Source organism: Equus asinus, chromosome 13 (genome assembly GCF_041296235.1).
Source record: "Equus asinus isolate D_3611 breed Donkey chromosome 13, EquAss-T2T_v2, whole genome shotgun sequence".
In the NCBI taxonomy this organism is placed as follows: domain Eukaryota; kingdom Metazoa; phylum Chordata; class Mammalia; order Perissodactyla; family Equidae; genus Equus; species Equus asinus.
Genome location: NC_091802.1, coordinates 55,573,969 through 55,597,360, shown reverse-complemented (window position 1 = coordinate 55,597,360; position 23,392 = coordinate 55,573,969). Strand labels below are relative to the sequence as shown.

The 23,392-nt window shown below is 50.5% G+C and overlaps 2 protein-coding genes across 4 annotated transcripts; one reads left to right on the top strand and one right to left on the bottom strand.

Moving 5' to 3' along the window:
- The first annotated feature begins 1,377 nt into the window (after positions 1-1,377).
- Positions 1,378-3,868, top strand: NT5C (5', 3'-nucleotidase, cytosolic). The gene is made up of 5 exons (XM_014839815.3): positions 1,378-2,219; positions 2,530-2,630; positions 2,706-2,766; positions 3,211-3,325; positions 3,447-3,868. Exons 1-5 carry the CDS (start codon positions 2,022-2,024, stop codon positions 3,626-3,628), a joined length of 657 nt encoding a protein of 218 aa, XP_014695301.3. The 5' UTR covers positions 1,378-2,021; the 3' UTR covers positions 3,629-3,868.
- Positions 3,864-23,367, bottom strand: ARMC7 (armadillo repeat containing 7). 3 transcript variants are annotated; one of them, XM_044744362.2, is made up of 3 exons: positions 21,291-23,367; positions 21,054-21,197; positions 3,864-5,540 (listed from the first exon to the last, which is right to left on the bottom strand). In XM_044744362.2, exons 1-3 carry the CDS (start codon positions 21,379-21,381, stop codon positions 5,179-5,181), a joined length of 597 nt encoding a protein of 198 aa, XP_044600297.1. In that variant the 5' UTR covers positions 21,382-23,367; the 3' UTR covers positions 3,864-5,178. The 3 variants fall into 3 exon arrangements, with proteins under 3 accessions (XP_044600297.1, XP_014695298.1, XP_014695297.1); XM_014839812.3 differs by having other exon boundaries at positions 3,870-5,540; positions 21,118-21,197; positions 21,291-21,516; XM_014839811.3 differs by having other exon boundaries at positions 3,876-5,540; positions 21,008-21,197; positions 21,291-21,660.
- Between the last annotated feature and the right edge of the window lie 25 nt (positions 23,368-23,392).

Genomic DNA, 23,392 nt, shown 5'->3' with positions numbered 1-23,392 from the left:
ATTTGGGGCACAATTTCCAAATTCAGAAATGATACCTTTGAACTAGGTCAACTCTAAAGCCCCTCCCATGACTGAAATGACTGAAGAGCAGAACCTGTAACCACGAACTCACTTGAACTCCTGGACGTCTTTGGGGGAGGAAGATGGCTAGTTACAGGTTGTGGGGCGGGGCGGGGGGGGGGGGTTAAGTTTTTCTCCCCTCATGGTATAAAGCATTCACACAGTGGAGACTCAACAGCTGTGCTCCAGGAGCCTTCCAGTCTCCTCAGGCCACCGTTTCTGTTGTGCCTCTGACTCTTCAGAGGTGGGGAACCTGCACCCTTCTCTCTTAGGAATGGTGGGGCTCCTGGAAGAGATGTCCCTGATGTGTGTCATAACTTGTAATTTGGCTTTTTTTATTCTGTGAAGATAAGTGCCTCAGGAAAATTAAGGTGTCCTGAGGGACGGACAGTCCTGCCAGTCATTTTGGTACTACCAGCACAGATTTAGGAAATTCTATGGACACATGTTTGTTGAGGGTGTTCAATTTTCCAGAATTGGAAGGCTTAGGGTCTAGAAAATGAAGCTGAATGATCCTAAAATGATGATGACAATGATTACTATTAAAAGACACCAGGATATCAAAATTGTAAATGAAGGGGCCGGCCCGGTGGAGCAGCGGTTAAGTGCCCTCGTTCCGCTTCGGTGGCCCGGGGTTCGCTGCTTTGGATCCCAGGTGTGGACATGGCACCGCTTGGCAAGCCATGCTGTGGTAGGTGTCCCACATATAAAGTAGAGGAAGATGGGCACGGACGTTAGCTCAAGGCCAGTCTTCCCCAGCAAAAAGAGGAGGATTGGCAGCAGATAGCTCAGGGCTAATCTTCCTCAAAAAAAAAAACACCAAATAAAAGACACCCAAAGAGCGGAGGAATCAGCATTTCATTGACATTTTGGACCTTTTAGCCAGTTTGTGTGACTTAGTGACTCGGTATTTATTGCTGATGCTGATGCTACCTCTTTTCTTAAGCATTTTGAAATTCCATCACCTTAGACACACCAGGCCCCCTTTGCAGCTCTTCTGTTACATTGGTTTGGAAGTACTGGGGTGTTCAGGTGAACTGCAGGAACATAGGTCGCTTAAACTTGAGTTTACAGTTGTAGGTAAATATATCTTGAGTGTAGTCAGGAAATTGTGTGAAACCTACAAAAAGGGGAATCGACAAAACAGCAATGTTCAGCATTTTCCAGAAGGGCACATGACTGCCGATTCTAGAGAAGAGTGTCGGTTTCACAAAAGGACAGTCGTCTCCTCCAGGAGGAACTGGATGTTTAAGGTAGATGCTCCCTTTAGGGGCCGGCCCAGTGGGGCAGCAGTTGAGTTCTCACGTTCGCTGGTTCAGATCTCGGGTGCGGACATGGCGCCACTTGGTAAAGCCATGCTGTGGTAGGCATCCCACGTATAAAGTAGAGGAAGATGGGCACGGATGTTAGCTCAGGGCCAGTCTTCCTCAGGAAAAAGAGGAAAATTGGCAGCAGTTAGCTCAGGGCTAATCTTCACCCCCCCCCCCCAAAAAGTAGACGCTCCCATGTTTCATGCCAACCCTGGCTTATGAAATCGTCTTGACTCACACGAACCAGTGACCGGGACCCCCCCGATTCGGGCCTTGGGTTGGTGCTGCCTTTGCGCGGCGGGAGCTCCGGTCCGGGGTCCGGGGCCCACAAGCAGGGAGGGCAGAACCGCCGGTCCCCCAAGGACACCAGGTACGGGTTCTAAGGAGGTGGAGCGAACCGCACAGGTTTAAGGAGGCTTAACGCTTCCCAGTATTTCGGATCGGCCCTCCGTCGGGCCCCTGGAAGGTGAGCCCCAGCACTCGGGGAGAGGGGGAGGCGGCCGTGCGCACGCCGAGTCCCGGGGAAGGCCTCGCGCTGCCCGGCGCCCGCGCAGATCAGCCTGGCGCGCCCCGCCCGCGCCGCGGCTCCGGAAGCGGCGGTTCGAGCTTTCCGCGCCTCCGGCCGGCCCTCCGCGCCCGGACCCCGCGGCGATGGCGGTGGCGGCGGCGGCGCGGCGCGCGCGGCCCGTGCGGGTGCTGGTGGACATGGACGGCGTGCTGGCGGACTTCGAGGCCGGCCTTCTGCGGGGCTTCCGCCGCCGCTTCCCCGGGGAGCCGCACGTGCCGCTGGACGAGCGCCGCGGCTCCCTCGCCAGCGAGCAGTACCGCGCCCTGCGGCCCGACCTGGAGGTAGGACGGGGCGGGGCGCAGCGCGGGGCCGCCCTGGGAGCGGGGAGCCCAGGAGGGGGAAGCCTCCCCCTTGGGGAGGACTGCCTCTGCTCCATTTCCGGAGACACCACTTTCTGTTTAAAATTAACAAAACTCTCCCTTCAGAATCCCCAGGACAAGAAGGTTTGGGAGAGTGCTTCCCCCTAAACAGAATCCTCGCCCTGAAGCTCTGCTCTGGGCACCGAAGGCCCCCAGGAACCTTACGTTTCCGTCCCGGCTGGGGCTAGACGGGCTGGAGACAGAAGCCTGGACAGAACACTGTATCTTTCAGGAGAAAGTGGTCAGTGTGTTTGAAGCCCCAGGCTTTTTCCTCGACTTGGAGCCCATCCCTGGAGCCTTGGAGGCCATGCGGGAGATGAACAACATGCAGGAGTGAGGAACGCTGGGGAGGGAGGGCAGTGGGGAGCAAGGCCTGGCATCACCCTGACTGACTCCCCTTCCCTGCAGCACCGAGGTCTTCATCTGCACCAGCCCTCCGGAGAAGTATGACTACAGTGTGTACGAGAAGGTTCGGCTGCCCCAGTACCTCATGGGCAAACTTAGATTCCTAAGTCCTGAAATTTTTTTTTTTAAAGATTTTATTTTTCCTTTTTCTCCCCAAAGCCCCCTGCTACATAGTAGTATATTTTAGTTGTGGGTCCTTCTAGTTGTAGCATGTGGGACACTGCCTCAGCATGGCCTGATGAGCGGCACCATGTCCACGCCCAGGATTCGAACCAGCGAAACCCTGGGCCGCTGAAGCGGAGCACAGGAACCCAATCACTCAGCCATGGGTCCGGCCCCCTAAGTACTGATTTTTAAAGAGACCCCCAGAAACAGAGAAAGTGCTGTGTGGGGAGGAGGGGAGCAGCATCTGTCAAGGGCTGTAGACCCTCCGCACACCTGCTTGCTCACCGGCCCTGAATTCAAGGGCCCTTCAGGCCCTACTGACAGACCTGTGCCCCCTACACAGTACTGCTGGGTGGAGAAGCACCTGGGGCCCCAGTTTGTGGAGCGCATTATCCTGACGAGGGACAAGACAGTGATCTTGGGGGACCTGCTCATTGATGACAAGGACACCATTCAAGGTTGGAGTCATTTTCCTTGGCAACCTCCAGGCACCTGGCCTGCTGGGATTACAGAGAGGGAGTAAAAATAACCAGGGTACAGAGTGCATGCTCACCGCCTTTCTCCTCTGTCCTGTCCCAGGCCAAGAGGAGACCCCAAGCTGGGAGCACATCTTGTTCACCTGCTGCCACAACCAGCACCTGGTCCTGCCCCCTACAAGGAGACGGCTGCTCTCCTGGAGTGACGACTGGAGGGAGATCATAGACAGCAAGCGGGCAGCTGTGCAGCAGGACCAAACAGGCCTGGGGCTGCTGCAGGAATAATCGAGGGACCATAGCAGCGGACAGTAGCTGAAGGAAAGGAAGGCAAGCCAGCAGGGAAACCCAACAGAGCCGAGTGACAGGGCGGCATCCTGGTGGTGAACCCCAGCACTGTGGAGCAGGGAGACACGGTAACCTCTGTGCTCTCACAGGCCAGCCACCTAGACCCTCCTGAGATGGCTGGCATGGAAGCATGGTGGAAGTCAGTCAGGAACCTTTTTAATAAAACACTTTGGCTCACTACTCTTTTAAGGTCCTTTATTTGGGAAAGTCAAGGGGCAGGGCCCCCAGGGAGGCAGTTGGAATAGAGGCTGAGGAGGCCCGCCCTCCCTCCCGCTTCCCCTTATCCATCAGTCCCATAATCCTTATCCATCAGTCCCATAATCTGCCCCACCTCCGCGTCCACCTGGACACCATCCCTCTGCCTCTGCCTTTCCTTGGGCATGTAAGAGGTCAACCTTAAGGGAGTACAGAAGGGAGACCAGGACCCTCCACTGCTCCTAAAGCTCCACTTCCCATGGGAGTCGCACACCCCTTCCCGCGCGCTGAGCAGCGCACACTGTGAATCCGAGCACACACTGTGTGTCAGTACCTGGTCCTCCCCTTGAGCGCCGCTCTTCCTTGCGTCCCTGAAGCCCTCCTGAGCCTGAGACAGGGACTCCCTGCCACTAACCGTGATGGCGGAGGAGGAGGGCCAGGGCTTTCAGGTGGGGACCTTGGGGTACTGAGGGAAGAGGACACAGCTCCGTGGATTTGTGCCTGTGTTCTGATATGTCATCACCCTCATGGCTTGGGCTTAATGCCTGACGGCCATGTTAACAATCACTGGGCTGCGTCACTCAAGAGCAGGGACCACATCTTCGTCTTTGAAGCCCTAACGTGGTGCCTGGCAGACAGGCCTGTGTGAATAAACAGTTAGTCCTGGGCCATAGTGTTCTCTAGGCTGGTGCCCACCACGCCCGGTGCCTGGCCTGGACAGCTTGTCGGGCAGTACCCAGGCTTCAGAGCCCTGGAGTGGGCACGACACCTTCCCAGAGCCCCGAGATACTTTTAACAACTTCTCATTTCTATTCCTCCAAACCACTCCAGACAATTCTGTTAAGTGGTGAAGCCTATTCCTCAAAGCCTCCAGCTCAGGCAGTTCTCCTGAGCCCCAGGCCCAGCTGTTCCTCAGGAGAAGAGCCTTCTGCAAAGTCTCTGAATCTAGGGACCCGGTTGCTTCTTACGCGAGGGTGCGAGCCTGGCAGTGGGGTGGGCTGGGAGGCAGGACCTTCGCCTCCAGTTGGTTCAGAGCGGCAGCCTGTGACAGTGGCACCAGCTTTGATTTCCTTCTCCGTGTGTCTAGAAGTCTGGCTTCTTCACTCATCTCCTAACGCCTTTCATCAGTGTAAATACCTGTCACGCTGAGGAAACTCACCTTTACAATGGCCGAAAAGGCACCATTTGGGGAGGATGTGCTCAGTGGGAGCTATGCTGCTCCTGCTTCCCGAGCCCTCTGAGGATTTAGTCTTGTCTCTGGCAGTAAGGGTGCCATGGCCCGAGGTCTCCTTGGATCAGGGCTGCTGTGGGGCCTCAGTCTTTGGCAGGGGGATACCCAAGGCAGAGTGAGCCCGCCAGCTGCGGGCTTCAGCCACCTGGCTTGGGGAACAGAAGTCTTCCAAGAAGATCTGGGCCAGGTTCCGGAGCCTCGTGTTGGCCGAGAGAGAGAAGCGCAGCATGCACTGGACCACGGGCATGGCGGTCAGCTCGGGGTGGGAGCCAGAGCCTGGCGAGCTCAGGTACATGATCGTGGTGACAGCAGATAGCACAGTCTCCTCGTTGGGACTGGACAGGCAGTTGATGATGAGCGGGACGCCCCCTGTCTGCAGGATGTGTTCCTTGTTGGCCTTGTCTGAGCACAGGTTGCAGAGGCCTCCTGGAGAAGAGCAAGGTGAGTTTGGAGGCCTCAGTCCCGGGCCTCCTCCCAGCTCCCCTCCCAGCTCCTGTCTGCTCACTGAGTCCCAGGGAAGGGCCCAGGCCTGTGAGAGGTGGCCCAGGGACAAGAGATCCAAAGTCCATTCTGGTCTCCAGCCCTCCCTTTCAAGGTTCCAGAAAGGCTTTCCTGCCTGCCGCAGCCGAGCCTTCTGGAAGGGGTCACTAATCCCTTTCCCTCTTGGTTCAGCCAGTTCAATGGTTGATACGCTTTCCTCTTTTTAAAGTAAAAAATAAATAAAAACAAAACTCACAGTATATCATCACTTTAGAAGAATTTAAAAATATAGGTAAGGTGATGGTTTCACTGGTGTATACATATGTCAAAACTTATCAAACTGTACCCTTTAAATATGTACAGTTTATTTTATGTCAATTACCTCAATAAAGCTGTTAAAAATATTAGAAAGAAGCCAAAATATAAACCATTTAATCCTACCACCTAGACATTTAACATTTGCTTTTCAGTCCACAATTTTTAAATATGTGAACACATATAAATATTTAATAAATATGTGATACTTTCCCTTACTGTTTTGTAAGCCAGCTTTTTTCATTTGACAATGTATTGTAACATCTTTCCATACTAATAAATCTAAAATCATGGTATCATTTAATGGCTACACAGTACACCATTTTATGGATACAGTATAACTTATTAAGAGGTTAGAGCATTTTAGTGTCATTTTTACATGACTGTTACTAGGATTCTGGGGGACCAAAAAAGGGCCAAAGTGAGAGGCCCTTGGTTCTGGATCAAAAACCCCACTGCTTGGGTATTGCGGCCAGAGCCCCCATTCTCGCACGCCAGGCCTCCGAGCCCTCTATGCGGGAAGCCGACTTCCTGTGTGTCCTGATTGAGCTTCCTGCCAGCGTGGCACCCCCACCCTTAGGTTCCTGCTCCATGCAGAGGAGGGGCTTCCAACTCATTTGCACAACATGGCTGACCAGTCCTGAGTGTCCAATCAGGAGTTAGTCACAGCCCATCCAGGTTCCCACTTCTCTAGAAACAAGCAAAGACAAGAGGGCTTCCCCCAGACTCCATCCCCACTAGGACACCTTCCTCAGCAAGAAAGGACAGGTGCCCGGGAGGCCCCTGCCAGGGACACTCCGCCTTCTCCTCCAGGGGCAGGAATCTGCCCAGCTTTGGCACTGCTGCCCTCTCCCTAGCAGTGCCTGGGTCAGTCTGAGTCCTGCTGTGGAAATGTTTTCACAGGTTTTACCCACGTGGCCTCCAGGGGCTTCCCACTGCATCTGGAATAACACCTAACCTCCCCTCCATGGCCGCCACGGCCCTGCACCACCCAGTCTGCTCCTTCTCCTTCTCCCTGTCACTCACAGCAGTCACCAACCTCGGGCCGCCCCTGGGACCTTTTGGCCCTAGATCTTCACATGCTGCCACCCTCTTGCTGGTCACCAGCCCCCCACGGCTCCCTTGTCAGTGAGGTTTCCCTGGAGTTCCCCACCAGCTGCTCCTGCCACATCCAGGCACTTCCCCCATCACCTATGTCATTTTCTTCATCTGCTTACAACTCTGAGAAATCATCTTCGCGGATTTGTTTGCTTGCTCACTGCCCACTGAGCCCCACGAGAAGGTACATGCCTGAGGTCAAGACCTCGGTTGTCTTAGTCCCACACGCCCTCGGTGCCCTGGCACAAGGGGCGCTCCACAAATATTTGTTGGAAGGGTTTTAAAGCAGTGAGCAGGGGAAAGGGTTGAACTGCAGAGGGTGAGGGGCTGGACAGGATGGCTCCCTGAAACTCTGCCCACCTCAGACCTCTGCAGCTGTGGGATCCGGGCTGCGGCTCCCAGACCGGGCAGATGTGAGGAAGGGAAGGGGCTGAGTGGTATTCCTGCAGTCATGAGGAAGATGACCTGCAGGAGAGGGACATAAGGCCCTCTGGCAGGGTGGTCCCTCCCTATGGGACACTCAGAGGCCTTCCCTACCAATCTCTAGCTCAGCACCTGTTCACCCCAGTGGAGCCCTTAGCACAACCTGGGGTCATCCTGTTGACTACCTTCTGTACTTGCTGTCTGTCCCCGTCACTGGGCACTACAATGCAGGTCCTGCTCTCTGGTTTACCTCTGTATCCCAGGGGCTTGCAACTGTGGATACTCACTGGCCACGTGCTGGGAACGTGACTGAACCCCACGAAGCAAGAGTTATCATCATCTCCACTTTAGTGGAAGAAGCTGAGGCTGTTGAGTAACTTGCCCAAATCCCAGAGATGGGGAGCCCTTTGCCACTGCCATGGGAAGGGTGTCCCTCCAGAAGCCAAAAGGACAAATAGTCCTGCTGCAGGCAGATGCCCGGCTCAGCCAGGAGCAGGGACAAGTGGAAACCCTCTGGCAGGCCTCTGGCTTCTCCATACTCTCTCTTCTGAGCTGAGGATGGTGAACCAGCTTCCTGCCCACACTGCAGACTCAACTCAGGGGTGGGGGATGGGACTGCTGTAACTGCTATAACCCATGATAAGATGAAGCCTGAATCACTCTCTGGCTGGTGAGTCATCACCACACCCAGGTGTGCCTGGTAGGGCACTGCCACCCAGGCCAGGGGATAATTAGATGGCATCTGCCGGAGGGTGGGGCAGGAGGAGGCCTCAGGACGGTGGGCCCCACCTACTCCCCATTTGCAGGCCTGGGAAGCCTCCGAGGATGGATGAGGTGCCTGTCAGAGCTCACCAGCTGCCTGGGCCCAGCCGCAGAGAAGTCTTTAAGGCCCTCTGCCTTGTTGGTAGCGACCCTCAGAGGTGAAAAGAGGAGTGGGGCCTGGAAGGAGAACTTCAGGGCTGAGAAGGCCAAGCTGGAGCACCCAAGATGGAGCCAGAGGACCCACAAGAAGCCACGGCCACAGCTGCTGGGAGCCTTCCCTCCTGAGTCCACTCTGTGAGCCTGCCCTGAAGAACTAAGGAGGGCTCTTGTAGAAAAGGAGCAACACAAACCCTGGAAGCTTCCTACAGAATGCTCAGCAATAGCAAACTGGTTAAATCACTGGCACATCTGTATGATGGAAAATTATACAGTTCTAAAAATCATGTTTTCAAAGAATGTTCAGTATGCGAAAATGTTTGCAATATAAAGTTAAGGAGGAAAAAAAGGACATCAAATTGTATATACAATGAAACTGCAACTAAAAAAAAATAAGTCCAATAAGATGTCACCTCTTCCGAGAGCCTTCCGTGACCACCCCCATCAGCCCCTCTCGCCATCACAGCCTCTCCTCACCCACCTTCGCTCCTTTTCTTCATACTTAGAGTTCTTTCTTAACTCGTTTATTGGCTGTTGCCCCACTAAACCACAAACTCCAGGAGAAGGGGAACTTTGTCGAGTTCCATTCTGTAGCCTCAGCCTGGCATACAGCAGGTGCTCAATGAATAACTCTTAAATAAATATACACATTAAACGAGAAGACAGGAAACACACCAAAATGTTAACAATAGTTATCTCCGTTAAGTAGGATTATGGGTAATTGTAATTTCCTTTACTCTTTATTTTCCAAGTTTTCCTCAATAAAAATGTTATTTTTATAACCAGGAAAAAGGTTTTTTGGGGTTTTTTTGGGTGAGGAAGATTGGCCCTGAGCTAACACCTGTGCCCATCTTCCTCTGTTCTATATGTGGGACACTGCCACAGTACAACTTGATGAGCAGCATACGGGTCTGCACCTGGGATCCGAACCTGTGAACCCCGGCTCACCGAAGTAGAGCACACGAACTTAACTACTACGCCACTGGGCCGGCCCTGAAGGGATTCTTTTTTTCAAGCTAAATTTCACTCAGAAAGGAGAATAATTCATCAAATGACAACATTAAAAAAAATAAAAAGGCAAAAGGAGAAAATATTCATCGAACATATATCTGACAGAGGACACGTATCCAGAATATATAAAGAACTCCTGCATATCAAGAAAAGATGAACAGTAAAAAAACAAGCAAAAACACTTGAACTAACTCTTCACAAAAGGGCCAATACATATGAAAATGTGCTCGTAATTATTTATCAGAGAAATGAAAACTAAAACCACAATAAGATGCCACTACACACCCATCATAATGGTTAAAACAAAAAAGACTGACAATACTAAGTGTTGATGGGGAGGTGGAGCTACTGGAACTCTCATATGCTGGTGGTGGGGAGTGTAACACAGCATAATTATATTGGAAAACTATTTGGCAGCTTCTAATAAAGTTAAACATACATCTATCCTGACTCAGCAACTCCACTCCTACCCGAACCTATCTGAGAAAGATGAGTACCTATGTATACAAGCAATCTGCCAGGGAGAAATGAGTACATAAGGATACTGGAAGATTTGTATAAAAATGATCATAACAGCTTTATTCATAAAGGCTCCAAACTAGAAACAAGTCAGATGTCCATCAACAGGTAACTGGACGAACAAATTGTAGCATATTCATACAAAGACACACACTAATGATACTGTGACAATCTGGACGAATCTCAAGACATTATGTTGGATGAAAGAAACCAGACACAAGGGTGCATCCTGTATGATTCCATTTATATGAAGATCAAGAACAGGCAAAACTGGGCTGGCCCTGTGGCCTAGTGGTTAAGTTTCGCGGCCTGGGTTCAGTTCCAGGTGTGGATATAAACCACTTGTCCGCAGCGACCCACATACAAAACAGAGGAAGACTGGCCCAGATGTTAGCTCAGGGCAAATCTTTCTCAGCAAAAAAAAAAAAAGGCAAAACTAACCTCTGGGGATAGAGGTTAGAATAGTGCTTGCCTAGGGGTGGAAGACACTAACTGGAAGAGCGTGTGAGGACCTCTCTGGGGAGATGGAAACATTCTATATCTTGGTTTAAGTGCTGGTTACAGAGATGTACATATACCTTAATGAATTTAAAAATCCATCAAACTGACACTTGAAATATGTGCATTTCACTGTATGTTGATCATGCTGCAATTTAAAAAATGCTTACCAAACACAAAGGAGAACAAGTTCTGACTGGCTGATGAACATGTTTTAGACAAACCAGACGAGACAGAGAGAAAGAGAGCAAGAGTGAAAGCAGAGCCCTTCTAGATGCAGGGGTCACAGAAACCCCGGGAGGCAAAAGAGAAAACCTCAAGTGCAGCCTGGGATGAGAAAGCTGGAGGCTCAGAGAGGTCAGATAGGTGACCTTGGGTCACACAGCAAGTAGGGCACTGGCGCTGGGAGGGAGAGGAGGGTCTAAGGATTGTCCTGGGGATTAAATGAGGTTATGCTGACAAGTGCTTAGCCAGCACCTGGTGCCTTCGGGCCGGGTGAGCCTTAGGAGACAGTGGCCCAAGACGTTACCACATCCGAGGACCTGCCCACCTCAGGGCACTGGGCTGACCGCAGCCCATCCCAGGGGAAAATCTTCATTTGGGACTATTCATTTTTAGGTCTTACTTTAGGTCTTGGAAATAGGTCTTTCCAAAATTTCAAGCGTAAGGGACAGAACAGTATATATAGAAAGCCACCACTAAGTGTAAGAAGGGGGTATGACAAATACACGAATATGCTCACATTTGCTGGTTCTAGATGGGGGGGAGGGGGACAGGGTGGAAGGGACAGAAATGGAAGTGAGACTTCTCTGAAAATACCTTGTAATATGGTTTTGACTGAAACTGATGAATGTTTCTAGTAAAAAACATCAAATTAAATCAAAAGAAAAAAAAATCATGGCTTTTCATCCTTCTGATTTATATTTCACTTCCAAAAATTTATCCTTCAGGTCCACTCCCACAAGTGAGAAATGACATACAAATAAGGTCACTGCTGCAGCACTGCTGGTGAGAGCAAGACGGAGGCATCCTCACCGTCCATCCCTTAGCAGCTGGCTCAGCGCCAGTCCCGCCAGGCCGCGCAGCATCAAGCAGCATTCACAGAGAACGAGGAGCTCTTTACGGCTGACACTGCAGGTGTGCCAAGATATGATACTAAGTTAAAAAAGTAGCAATACAGATACATACTACTACTGCATGTGTAGGACACGCAAAAAAGTATACATAGAAATATGTACATGTTTGTTTGTAAATCCTGAAAAATCTCTCTGGAGGGAGGATACACAAGAAACTAGTAACAGCGGTTGCCTCCAGAAAAGGCTACAGAGGGAGTTGTTTCACTACACACCTTTTTGAATTCTCTACCATGTGAATCAACTATGTATTCACATAAATTAATAAAACACATACATCCTGCTTGCGCCTAGAACTAAGAGGAAGGGGAATTGGTCTCTGCAAGTCAGGGAGGGATGGCAGAGGCTGCCCTGGTCCAGGTGAGGGCGGCCCGGAGCAGCTTCTGAGCTAGTGCGGAAGGCAGCAGCGGTGTGAGAACCTCCACATCACCCCCTGCCTATGAGGGGGATCCTGCCACAGGCGCACGGCTGAGGAATTTCTTTTTAAGCAGAAAGATGTGTGACCCCAGGAGCCTAACTGATCAGCGAGACAAGGAGGTACTGGGGAGCCCCAGATGATGAAGGATGGAGCAAGGGCTCTGGTGGGTAGACTAGTTAGAATCCCAGTACTGCCACTGAGGACCTAGATGGCCAGGGCAAGTAACTCAATTTCTCTAAGCCTAGGTTTCTTCATCAGCAAAATAGGCAGAGAGAGATTAAATAATGTGGTTAAGGCCCCTCCCCGGCACACAGGAGATGTGGACCAAGCATGCACCTGTCTACAGCCTCTGAGGCTGGCACAGGGCCATACCTGCAACCCACACATATAGAAAAGCGCTGACACACACAGGTAGAGTTTAACAACGAGAAAGCAAATGCCCATGTAACCAGCACTGAGGTCAAGAGCTAAAACACTGTCAGCAATCCAGAAGCCTCTGTACGTCACTTCTGGATCCAGTTCTCTCCCTGTCTCAGAGGTGAACACCCTCCTGACTTGTAATAATTTAATAAAATTATTAATTAATAAGCAGCACCTTTTAACTTTTTAATAAAAAATTAATTTTACTACACACACATATCCCTAAACACTGTAATTCAGTTCTGCCTGTTTTTGGACTTTATAGAAATGGAATCCCATAATACATAGTATTACATGGCTAGCATCATTTGCTTAACATTATGTTTATGATTATTGCACGTAGCTGTAGATCGTTCATTTACCTTGCTAAGTAGCATGAATATCCCACAATGTCGGTGTCCGTTCTGCTGTTGACTGTTTCCAGCTTGGGACTGTTACAGACACTGCTGCTAGTAACATCTTTGCACATGTGTCTGGATGTGCATGTGCCCTAACCCTGCGAACGTAACTGCTGGGTCATGGGGCGTGCCTGTCTTCAATTTTACTAAACACTGTTTTCCAGATAGAGGCTGCTAAGGATTTATCTACCAGCCTTTTCCCGAGCATCACCACCATCTGGTGGCAGCTACTTGTATTGTAGGAAATAGAACACAGGAGAGCAATTTAACCTGAATTCTAAGAGGCCACCTACTTGAACCCTGTTTCAGTGACAAAACTGCCAAGTATTGTGTGATATCCCAGGATTCAACCAGCTTTGATGGAAGCAGAGAATTCTTTCCTGGTTCCTTTATATCTCCACACAGCATCTAGGATGGTGCAGGTGGGTGACCCAACAGGTAGGAGCAGATGGTGCACAGACTGCATATAGGACACCTGAGAAACAACCAATGGTGCTTTGGGCAAACAGTCCTAAACTTAGGCCAAAAGCTCCCAGAGTTTTTATTTGGGGCATGAGCTCCAAATTCTTTCACACATTCGAGTATTTACTAAGATTCTGGCTTTATATCTGGTTCCTCGTAATTCACATCCCCCAGCCCAGACGAGGGCAGCGCTGGCTGACCAGTGCCATCTCCCAGTGGTAGCTCCTCTTAGACACCATCAAATGTAGTCCCGGACTGTGAGCACCCCCAGTCATCGCAGGGATGACTTCCCACCAGAGCCACCTCACAGATATTGTGGAGGTCGCAAGGCGCTGTGGAAACAAAGAACAAGGGAAGAAAACGCTCTGCTTTGAGTCTTGGCTCTGCCAGTAGGGTCCCTTGGGCACAGAATTTGGATCCAGGCACACAGGGGTAAACTCCTGGAAGTGTGGGTAATCTCACATATCAAGAGTGTGAGCCTCAGGCAACGGAGCGAACCTCACTGAGGTGTTGTTTCCTCATATGTAAAGAGGGCTTAGTACTACCTGCCTTGCTGTTGGTGACATATTCAGAGACCTTACAGGCAGTGCTGGTACTAGGTGGGCAGGTGCTGGTGAATGTGGACACACAGTGGGTATGTGGTAGCATCTCAAAAAAGGTCACTTTTATCGTAACAGCTCCCAAACCAGAGCCCTTGACGCAGAGGGGAGAAAGAGCAGCCAGGACAACAACCAAAGGGTAAATAAAATACTGCAAAAATGGTTCTAAATGGGCAAATCCACAAAAGAAAAGGTCAAGAAAGGGGAAGGCAGAGAAAAGACTTCAAAACCCCTGTGTGCAGCCGGCCCCGTGGCCAAGTGGTTAAGTTCCCGTGCTCCGCTTTGGCGGCCCAGGGTTTCGCCAGGTCTGATCCTGGGCGCAGACACGACACCACTCATCAAGACATGCTGAGGCAGCGTCCCACACAGCAGAGCCAGAAGGACCTACAACTAGAATACACAACTATGTACCGGGGGGCTTTGGGGAGAAGAAAAGAAAAAGAAAGCAAGCAAGCAGACTGGCAACAAATGTTAGCTCAGGTGCCAATCTTAGGGGAAAAAACGGAAAGGAAAACCCCTGTGCGTTATCTGCAATAGCTGGAACCAGATTCTTCTTCAGGGATGCAGCTGTAGTGATGTGGGCATTTGAGAGGTCACAGGAGAACGACCCCCACAGACACACAAGGGTCAGGAACACCAGTTCACCACTGGCGAGTGACTGCTATGGCTTTCAGGCCTGCTGCCACCACTGACAGAAGTAACCACAGCCAAACCAAAGCGCTGGTGGAGACCAGGCTTTCAATTCTGAGAGAGGAGGCCAAGCCACTTGACAAGAAAGAGGTCTCCCTCACGGCTGACTGCATCAGAACTGCGGCGGAAGGACGCCTGCGACTGCGGGGGCTGCAAGGACAGACGGAAGGAAGCCTGCATACTGACCCCAGCCCGCTGTTAACCAGCCGAGGGGCGGCTGTCTGCGCCTCAGTTTCCTCATCAGTAAAATGAGGGATGTGGAATAAGCTCCTTTCTAGCTTTCAGTCCACAGCCCTAGGAATTAGGAACTCCTCCAAGGGCAGGGAAGTGGTCAAGAGGACAGCTTCAAGAATCTGACAGCCTGGCATTGAAGTCCCAGGTGCGGCACTCTTCAAAGCTTTGACCAACCCACGGGCCCTCCCTAAGCCTCAGACTCCTTACCGGGAAATGGATGTTAGGAGCACACCTACTTTTAGTGCTGTCTCAGGGTCAACAGCGACAAAGTACAGGAAGCCAGTGCCTGGCACACAGTGACAGCTATTATTACAAGTCCCAGTAAGTGTAACAGCACCCGTCCTGTCGCTGGGAAGCGTAGCACAGTGCCAGTGCACTTAGGGAGTTCCCTTGATAGGACACCATCCCTCCCCACCTCACCTCTCTGGGAGACAGGGAAGTGCTTCTCCTCAAAGCGGCTCCAGAGAGCAGGCCCTTGGGTGGAGGCCTAGGGGATCCCGCAGCTGCAGACACTTTAGCTCATTCAACACCTCTGTGAGGCAGGTGCTGGCCCACGTGACACATGATGGGAAAAGGGACATCACACCCAGAGTTACGTAGGAGGGTGAGGACTTGAACCCAGGCCTGCCTGACCCCAAAGCCCACCTGTTACCAAACTCACTATGCTCCCTGCCAACAGACAGACATTGGTTTTGATTTTGCGAGCCATGGCCACGGGCAATCTAATCCAGCTCTCCTCTCTGCCAGTTATTCCAGAACCAGCCCCACTCAGGGCGGCAGTGCCAAGTCATGGCCAGTACTCGGCACCTTTTGGGTCCCTCCCTCCCTTTCCATCCTCTTCCCCATACCAAAAGGCTTGAGCGTCCAAGGCACAACAGAGATCACAATCTCAGGCCTGCCACCAGAGAGAAAAGATTTAAAACTACAAAGTGCAGCACAGAGCCTTTTAGCAGCAGAATAAGCACCTTACAGTGTTTCCCATTTAGCGCCAGAGATATTAAGAGAAAAGGAAATGAGAGCAGTAACAAAATACGCTCCTAAGTAGCACTGGGACTCTCCTTTTAAGCTATGCATGACAAATGCAAGAGAAATTTAATGTGCAGAAGATCCCACGGAAGGATTCAGTGCTGGGAAAGCTACTGCTCTTGGGACCAGGGACTCTGCTCTGGCGGGGAGGAGGAGGAAGGGAAAAAAAGGATGAAAAAGTGGCTGGGAAAAGTATAACTGGTGATAAGGATGCTAGACAAAGCCCCTTCACAGAGACAGAGAGACACGTACACAATTCTGCTCACACAACAGTCCTTCGAGGTAGGCAAGGCACAGATGAGGAAACACAATACGCCTCAGAGAAGGGACAGCACTCACCCCAAGAACTGGCTAAGAAGTGGAGAGGCTGGGACTGAGGACTCCTGGTCCCGGGCTTGGGCAGCCACTCTGGGAAGCTGCCCAGGAGAGCAAGAACCCAGGCCAGGCCCAGACACCCCCGTAGTTCCCAGCTCAGCGGGCCAGCATCTCAGGCTGCTCCTGCCTTGGGGAAGCTGCTTCCTGGTCCTGTGAAAACTTTTCTTGGGTGACTGCTCTTTTTAGGCAAGTTTTCTCCAGAGGCAAAAGCCTTGGTTGGAGGAGCTCTATGACTCCCAGGTGGAGGTTTAGCCACATGCTTCTGCAGGGGCCACTGTCACCATGCAGATGGCAGAAGCTGTAGAGCAGAGTTACAAAAAGGGAGGGGATGGAGGATTCACACTGAAGAGAACCCTCAAGTGACCAGTGTTTTAGAATATTTATTTAGCATAGTCTTCCAGAGGCGCAGGGACATGAGGTAGCACCACTCTTAGACTTGGGCACCTGGGTCTCCTGCCTTGGCCCAGCTTTAGAGGGCCTCACTCTGGCACTCCCCATGGGTTGAAGAGTCCAAGGAGCCCACCCAAAGCCCATCCCCCTCCCTTCATACCTGGAGCTCCAGGCCCTAAACCTGCTCCCATAGCTGCAGGTGCCTCCTTTCTGGATCCTGATTCCCAGGGGTGAACTCCACTGTTGGTGTGTGTACCCCCACTGTCGGTATGGACATTCCTAAGTCCAAGGAGTGGCCACAGAGCAAGTGTTTGTGGGGGTGAGAACGGAGCATGGATGTCCACACACATGTGTGAGAAGAGAAGGAAGCCGACACCCATGTGTACTCTAGTCCTGGATACCATAAACATATGGGCAGACCTGGATGGTCTTTCAAAAACCTAAATCACATTTACCTATGATGTATTCAGAAACAAAAAAAAGTGTTACTTGATTCTATCAAGGCTTTCAATCTAATTTCTAGGTCACAGGAAATAAAGGGGAAGGGGATAGAGGAACAAACCAAATGACGCCATAAAGAGGCAACCAGACAATTCAGAAGGCAAGACGACCTGGATCCTTCAACAACCAGTGTTATGGAAAAAAGAGTCTATTAATGATTAAAAGAGATATAAGGTAATTTATGTAGTGACTTCCTCCCAAAGAATACAACATGGAAAGGGTGGGGAGAGTAATTTACAGTGGAGAAACCTGACAAACACTGCCTCAGCCAGGGGATGAAGGTCAACATCAACAGGGATGCGTTATGTTGATAGCATGTACCCTGATATGACGTGATGAGAATGGCACTTCACCTCTGTGGCCATCCTCTCCCCAAACCCATAACCCAGCCTAAGCATGAGAAACACATCAGACAAATCCCAATTGAGGAACAGTCTACAAAACTCCTGACCTCCTCAAAAGTACTCCTGAAAACTGTCAAGGTCATCAAAAAAAGGGCAAGTCTGAGAAACTGGCACAGCCCAGAGGAGCCTAAGCAGGTGTGACAACTAAATGTAACATAGTATCCTGGGTGAGATCCTGGAACAGGAAAAGGACATTAGGGAAAAACTAAGGAAATTTGAATAAAATATGGACTTTAGTTAATAATAACGTATCAATATTGGCTTATTAATTGTAACAAATGTACCACACTAAGATGTTAATAAGAGGGGAAGCTGGATGTGGTACAGAGGAACTCTCTGTATTATCTTTGCCATTTTTCCAAAACTGTTTTAAGATACAAAGTTTACTCAAAAAAAGAGAGAGAGAGAGTGAAGGACCTATATAATGAAAATTACAAGGCCTTTCTGAGAGAATTGGATGACGACATAAGGAGATGGAAAGACATTCCATGTACATGGATTGGAAGAATAAACATAGTTAAAATGTCCATTCTACCTAAAGCAATCTACAGATTCAACGCCATCCCAATCAGAATCCCAATGACATTCTTTACAGAATTAGAACAAAGAATCCTAAAATTCATATGGGGCAACAAAAGACCCCGAATTTCTAAAGCAATCTTGAGAAAAAAGAACAAAACGGGAGGCATCACAATCCCTGACTTCAAAACATACTACAAAGCTACAGTAATCAAAACAGCTTGGTACTGGTACAAAAACAGGTGCACAGATCAATGGAACAGAATTGAAAGCCCAGAAATAAAACCACACATCTATGGACAGCTTATCTTTGACAAAGGAGCTGAGGGCATACAATGGAGAAAAGAAAGTCTTTTCAACAAATGGTGCTGGGAAAACTGGAAAGCCACATGTAAAAGAATGAAAATTGACCATTCTTTTTCACCATTCACCAAAATAAACTCAAAATGGATCAAAGACCTAAAGGTGAGACCTGAAACCATAAGGCTCCTGGAAGAAAACGTAGGCAGTACACTCTTTGACATCAGTATTAAAAGGATCTTTTCGGACACCATGCTTTCTCAGAGAAGGGAAACCATAGAAAGAATAAACAAATGGGACTTCATCAGATTAAAGAGCTTCTTCAAGGCAAATGAAAACAGGATTGAAACAAAAAAACAACCCACTAACTGGGAAAAAATATTTGCAAGTCATATATCTGACAAAGGCTTAATATCCATAATATATAAAGAACTCTCGCAAATCAACAACAAAACATCAAACAACCCAATCAAAAAATGGGCTGGAGACACGAACAGACATTTCTCCAAAGAAGATATACTGATGGCCAATAGGCACATGAAAAGATGCTCATCATCGCTGATCATCAGGGAAATGCAAATCAAAACTACACTAAGATATCACCTTACACCCGTTAGAATGACAAAAATATCTAAAACTAATAGCAACAAATGTTGGAGAGGTTGCGGAGAAAAAGGAACCCTCACACACTGCTGGTGGGAATGCAAACTGGTGCAGCCACTATGGAAAACAGTATGGAGATTCTTCAAAAAATTAAAAATAGAACTACCATAGATCCAGCCATCCCACTACTGGGTATTTATCCAAAGAGCTTGAAGTCAGCAATCCCAAAAGTCCTATGCACCCCAATGTTTATTGCAGCACTGTTTACAATAGCCAAGACGTGGAAGCAACCTAAGTGCCCATCAACAGACGAATGGATAAAGAAGATGTGGTACATATATACGATGGAATACTACTCAGCTGCAAAACAGAACAAAATCATTCCATTTGCAATAACATGGATGGACCTTGAGAGAACTATGTTAAGTGAAATAAGCCAGCAAGAGAAGGATAATCTGTGTATGACTCCACTCATATGAGGAATTTAAAATTATGGACTAAGAACAGTTTAGTGGATACCAGGGGAAAGGTGGGGTGGGGGGTGGGCACAAAGGGTGAAGTGGTGCACCTACAACACGACTGACAAACATTAACGTACAACTGAAATTTCACCAGATTGTAACCTATCAATAACTCAATAGAAAAAAAAAAAAAGAGAGAGAGAGAGAGAGATCAAGATTGAAAGAACATACCAGTTGAAATGCATGGATCCTGGCTTATACAAACAAACAAAATGTCCTTTTGGGAACTATTAGAGAAATTCACATAACTGGGTATTAGGTAACAACGGAATTATTATTAAAGGTAGGCTTCTTTCTCTAAACGAGTAAGATTCCTTTCACTACATACAGAAATGTTTTTGTTTTTTCCTTTTTCTCCCCAAAGCCCATCCGGGTACATAGTTGTATATTCTAGTTGTGCGCGCCTTTGGTTGTGCTATGTGGGACGCCACCTCATCATGGCTTGATGAGCAGTGCCATGTCCACGCCCAGGATCCAAACCAGTGAAACCCTGGGCCACTGAAGCGGAGTGGACGAACTTAACCACACGGCCATGGGGCCAGCCCCAGAAACGTTATTTTTAAAAGATGCATGCTGAGGGGCCAGCACGGTGGCATAGCTGTTAAGTCCGCGTGCTCCGCTTAGGCGGCCTGGGGTTTGCCGGTTCATAATCCGGGTGTGGACATACACACAGCTAATCAAGCCATGCTGTGGCGGCATCCCACATATGAAATAGAGGAAGATGGGCACAGACGTTAGCTCAGAGCCAATCTTCCCCAGCAAAAAGAGGACTGGTGGTGGATGTTAGCTCAGAGCTAATCTTCCTCAAAAAGAAAAAAAAAAAGATGCATGCTGAAAAAAGAATTTTTGTTCACCCTCAGATGAAATTCCAAACTCATTCCCATGGCCTAGATCTAAGCCCCTGTAAGCTCTGGTGCCAGTGACCTGTCTAACCTCATTTTGTACCACTCTCCGGTTCACTCATCACAATCCTGCCACACCAGCCTCCCTTCCGGCTCCTCCTGCTTTAGGGTCTTTCCCCACACTCCGCCTCTGCCTAGAACGCCTTCCCATGAAGCCAAAACGGAAGTAGCCCCCAGTTCCTATTGCTCTGTCTCACCACTGTTTATTTCTTTCAGCGCCTCAGCTTCTTTGTTTGTTCCCCATCTGTCTCCTCCACTAGAATGGAAGCTCCTTGAGAGCAAAGACCTTTTCCCAACTTGTTCACCACCTCTCCAGCATCTAGAACAGTACCTTGCTCACACAGTGCATGCCCAATAAATATGTGCCCAGTGAATAATTCGATAGGTCTCAGACCATAACTACAGGAGCCATAAACTACACGTTCCAAGTTACCTCTGCTTCTCTTGATATTAAAACATTAAAATAAAAATGTTCGAAAGATCACTTTCTAAACTTTCTTCCCTCCAAGTGGCTTCAATCTATTCCCTCATTTATGATCTCATCTCTAAGCAGGAGCGAAGGCAGACATGCAGAGGGAGTCCTGGGCGTGAGTTCCAGACCTGACTCCAGCTAGCTGTGACCCGGACAATGTGCGAACAGAGGAGGCGGCACAGACATCGAGGGGGGGGTCTGCCTTGGCAGCTGAGGGACGCCTAAGAGATTCCTTTCCCAACGGCTCACTTCTCACCTACTTACCTCACCACAGCCCATCAGGCATCTGGGGGCCCAGGCCCATCCTTACCAATAGCAAACTCCACCAGGGTCTCATTCTCCTCCGACAGCGAATCGAGGAATAAATCCAGGACCTGCAGCTGCCGCAGATACTGGTAGTTGCTGGGGTCATAGGCGAAGTTGGCGAGGTTGGCCAGGACTTGCTCCTTGGCGTCTGCAGCGGAAAAGCGGCACTGGAGCCCGGTCCCGAGCGGAGGCTGCGGCCGGACCCCGACCCGTCCCCTGACCCCCACCCTGCCGCTCTCACCTTCGCTCTCCGTCTCCTGGAACTCCGTGACCAGCGCCTGCAGGTATCCCAGCCGGCCGACGTGGGGGTCTACCTTCGGCTTCTGGGCCATGGTCGGGGCGGGGGAGGGGCCCCGGGGCCCAGGCAGGAGTGCGGGAGGCGAGGCGGGAAGCCGGGCGAGAACCTCCCGGGCCTCCACCGATCCGGGCAAAGGCGGGCCGGGCGGGAAAGAGGTTCCTTTCCTGGGTTCAGGTTCTGCAGTAACGTGCAGCTGGAACTGGGATAAAGGGGATGGGGTGAGGTCTCACGACCTTCTAAGAGGTGGATGTGAAAATTCTAAATTGGGGCGTGGGAGACAAGGACGGTGCTCCGCTCTGGAGGACGCAGGAGCGACAGCCAGCACTCAGCAGCTGGGCTTGATTTTCGGCTCAGTTCCGGACTTCCGGCGGAAGCCACGCTTAGCTCCGCCCCAAAGGGCGGAAGGGGCGGGCCGAGGCGGGCGAGGGGCGGGGCCGTCGCGCGTGCGCGTGCGCGTTCTGCTTCACGCTTTACTTCCCTGCCCGGGGCGAAGGACCTCGGAGGGTTGCGTGTGGCTTGACGAGCACCTCTAGGATGCTTGGGAGCTCAGAGATGCCGGAGGGCGCCCGTGTAGGGGGCTGTCGAGGCAGAAGCACCTCCAGACCCCCTTGCACCTGACGAAGGACGCTCTTCCAGAGCTCAGGCGTCGGCTCCCTGCGCCCCCACCATGGGTCCTTTGACACTACTTTCCATTTTTAAAAAAATTGCGGTAACATTGGTTTATAATATTATATAAATTTCAGATGTACATCAGCATATTTCGACTTCTGTGTAGATTACATCATGTTCACCAGCCAATGACTGATTACAATCCATCGCCATTGGCATGTGCCCCAAGCAGCCCTTTCGTCCTCCTCCCTACCCCGGTCTCCTCTGGTAACCATCAATCCAATCTCTGTCTAAATTGTTGTTGTTATCTTCTACTTAGGAGTGACACTACCTTCTGCTCGCTTTTCTAAAAACCCTCTGCTCCCCAGGCCCGAGCTGAGTCCGCCACGTCTAGCCAGAAATCTCGGGAACTGGGTTTGTCAGCCAGGTGGACGGGGAGCGCTGGGGCAGCACCAGCGGGCCATAGGAGCCTCAGTTCACCCAAAGTCACCGCTTTGGCAGCTTTCTGGATTGTGAAGCACTGGATGCCGAAGCCCTTTGGCCTAATTCTCTCTTGGGGCTTCTGGGAAAGGTGGTGTGTGACCCAGACCAAGTAGGCACAGGAAATAGAGCACCAGGGAGGGAGATGGCCCTGCTGCACTCTTACCGTGCTTGAAAATGTAGGGGTTAACTGGGCTTGGGCTGTGAGCTTCTTGAGGGCAAGGACCATGTGCCTGCCTGGCATGAGAGCAGAGTGGAGTGGCAGCCACACTCTGGCCTGCCACAGCTCCATTGGGAACAGTCCCCACCTCTGTGGGCTCAGATCCCTGTGGTCAGCCCCTGCCCTATGCATGCCCCCTGGGGCAGGAGCTATGACCACAGTCTGGGTGCTTGGGTACTGTGGCTGCTCCATGATGGTGGTGGCTCCAGGCCCCTCCCCAGGCCGTTCAGCTTCTTTAGGGGAACTGATGTGACCTGGGGAAGTACACCTCAGCCCAAGGTGGCCAGGTGCTTCTCTGCCTTTGGCTGGCCAGAGCAGCAAAGGCCTGGGGACCAGGAGCTCAGGGCTTGGGGACAGGATGGCCATGAGCTCTACCACATGCTGCTCAGGAAGTGCTCCAGACCCTCTCTAGATTTCCAGGAAATCAGCTCAATGTAAGTTCTGGCATCAGATAGGCCACCCCATCCTCCCTTATTTGTAACTTCCTAGGCCTCAGGGGCCCTCCTCCTTGGGGAAGAATGCTCTGTCCTTGGTTTTGTGCTGAGGGCAGCAACCAGGTCTTACTCCTCTCTGCCCAGTCCCTGGCAGACAGTAGATGCCCAACAAATATTTGTTGAAGGAATTCTGCCCAGAGATTACTGCCACTCTTGCCTGGAGGCAGATGAAGTCAAAGTCGCCTGTGCTGAATGTTCACTGCTATCTTTTTTCCATAAAAGAAATCAGTTTTAAGGAAATG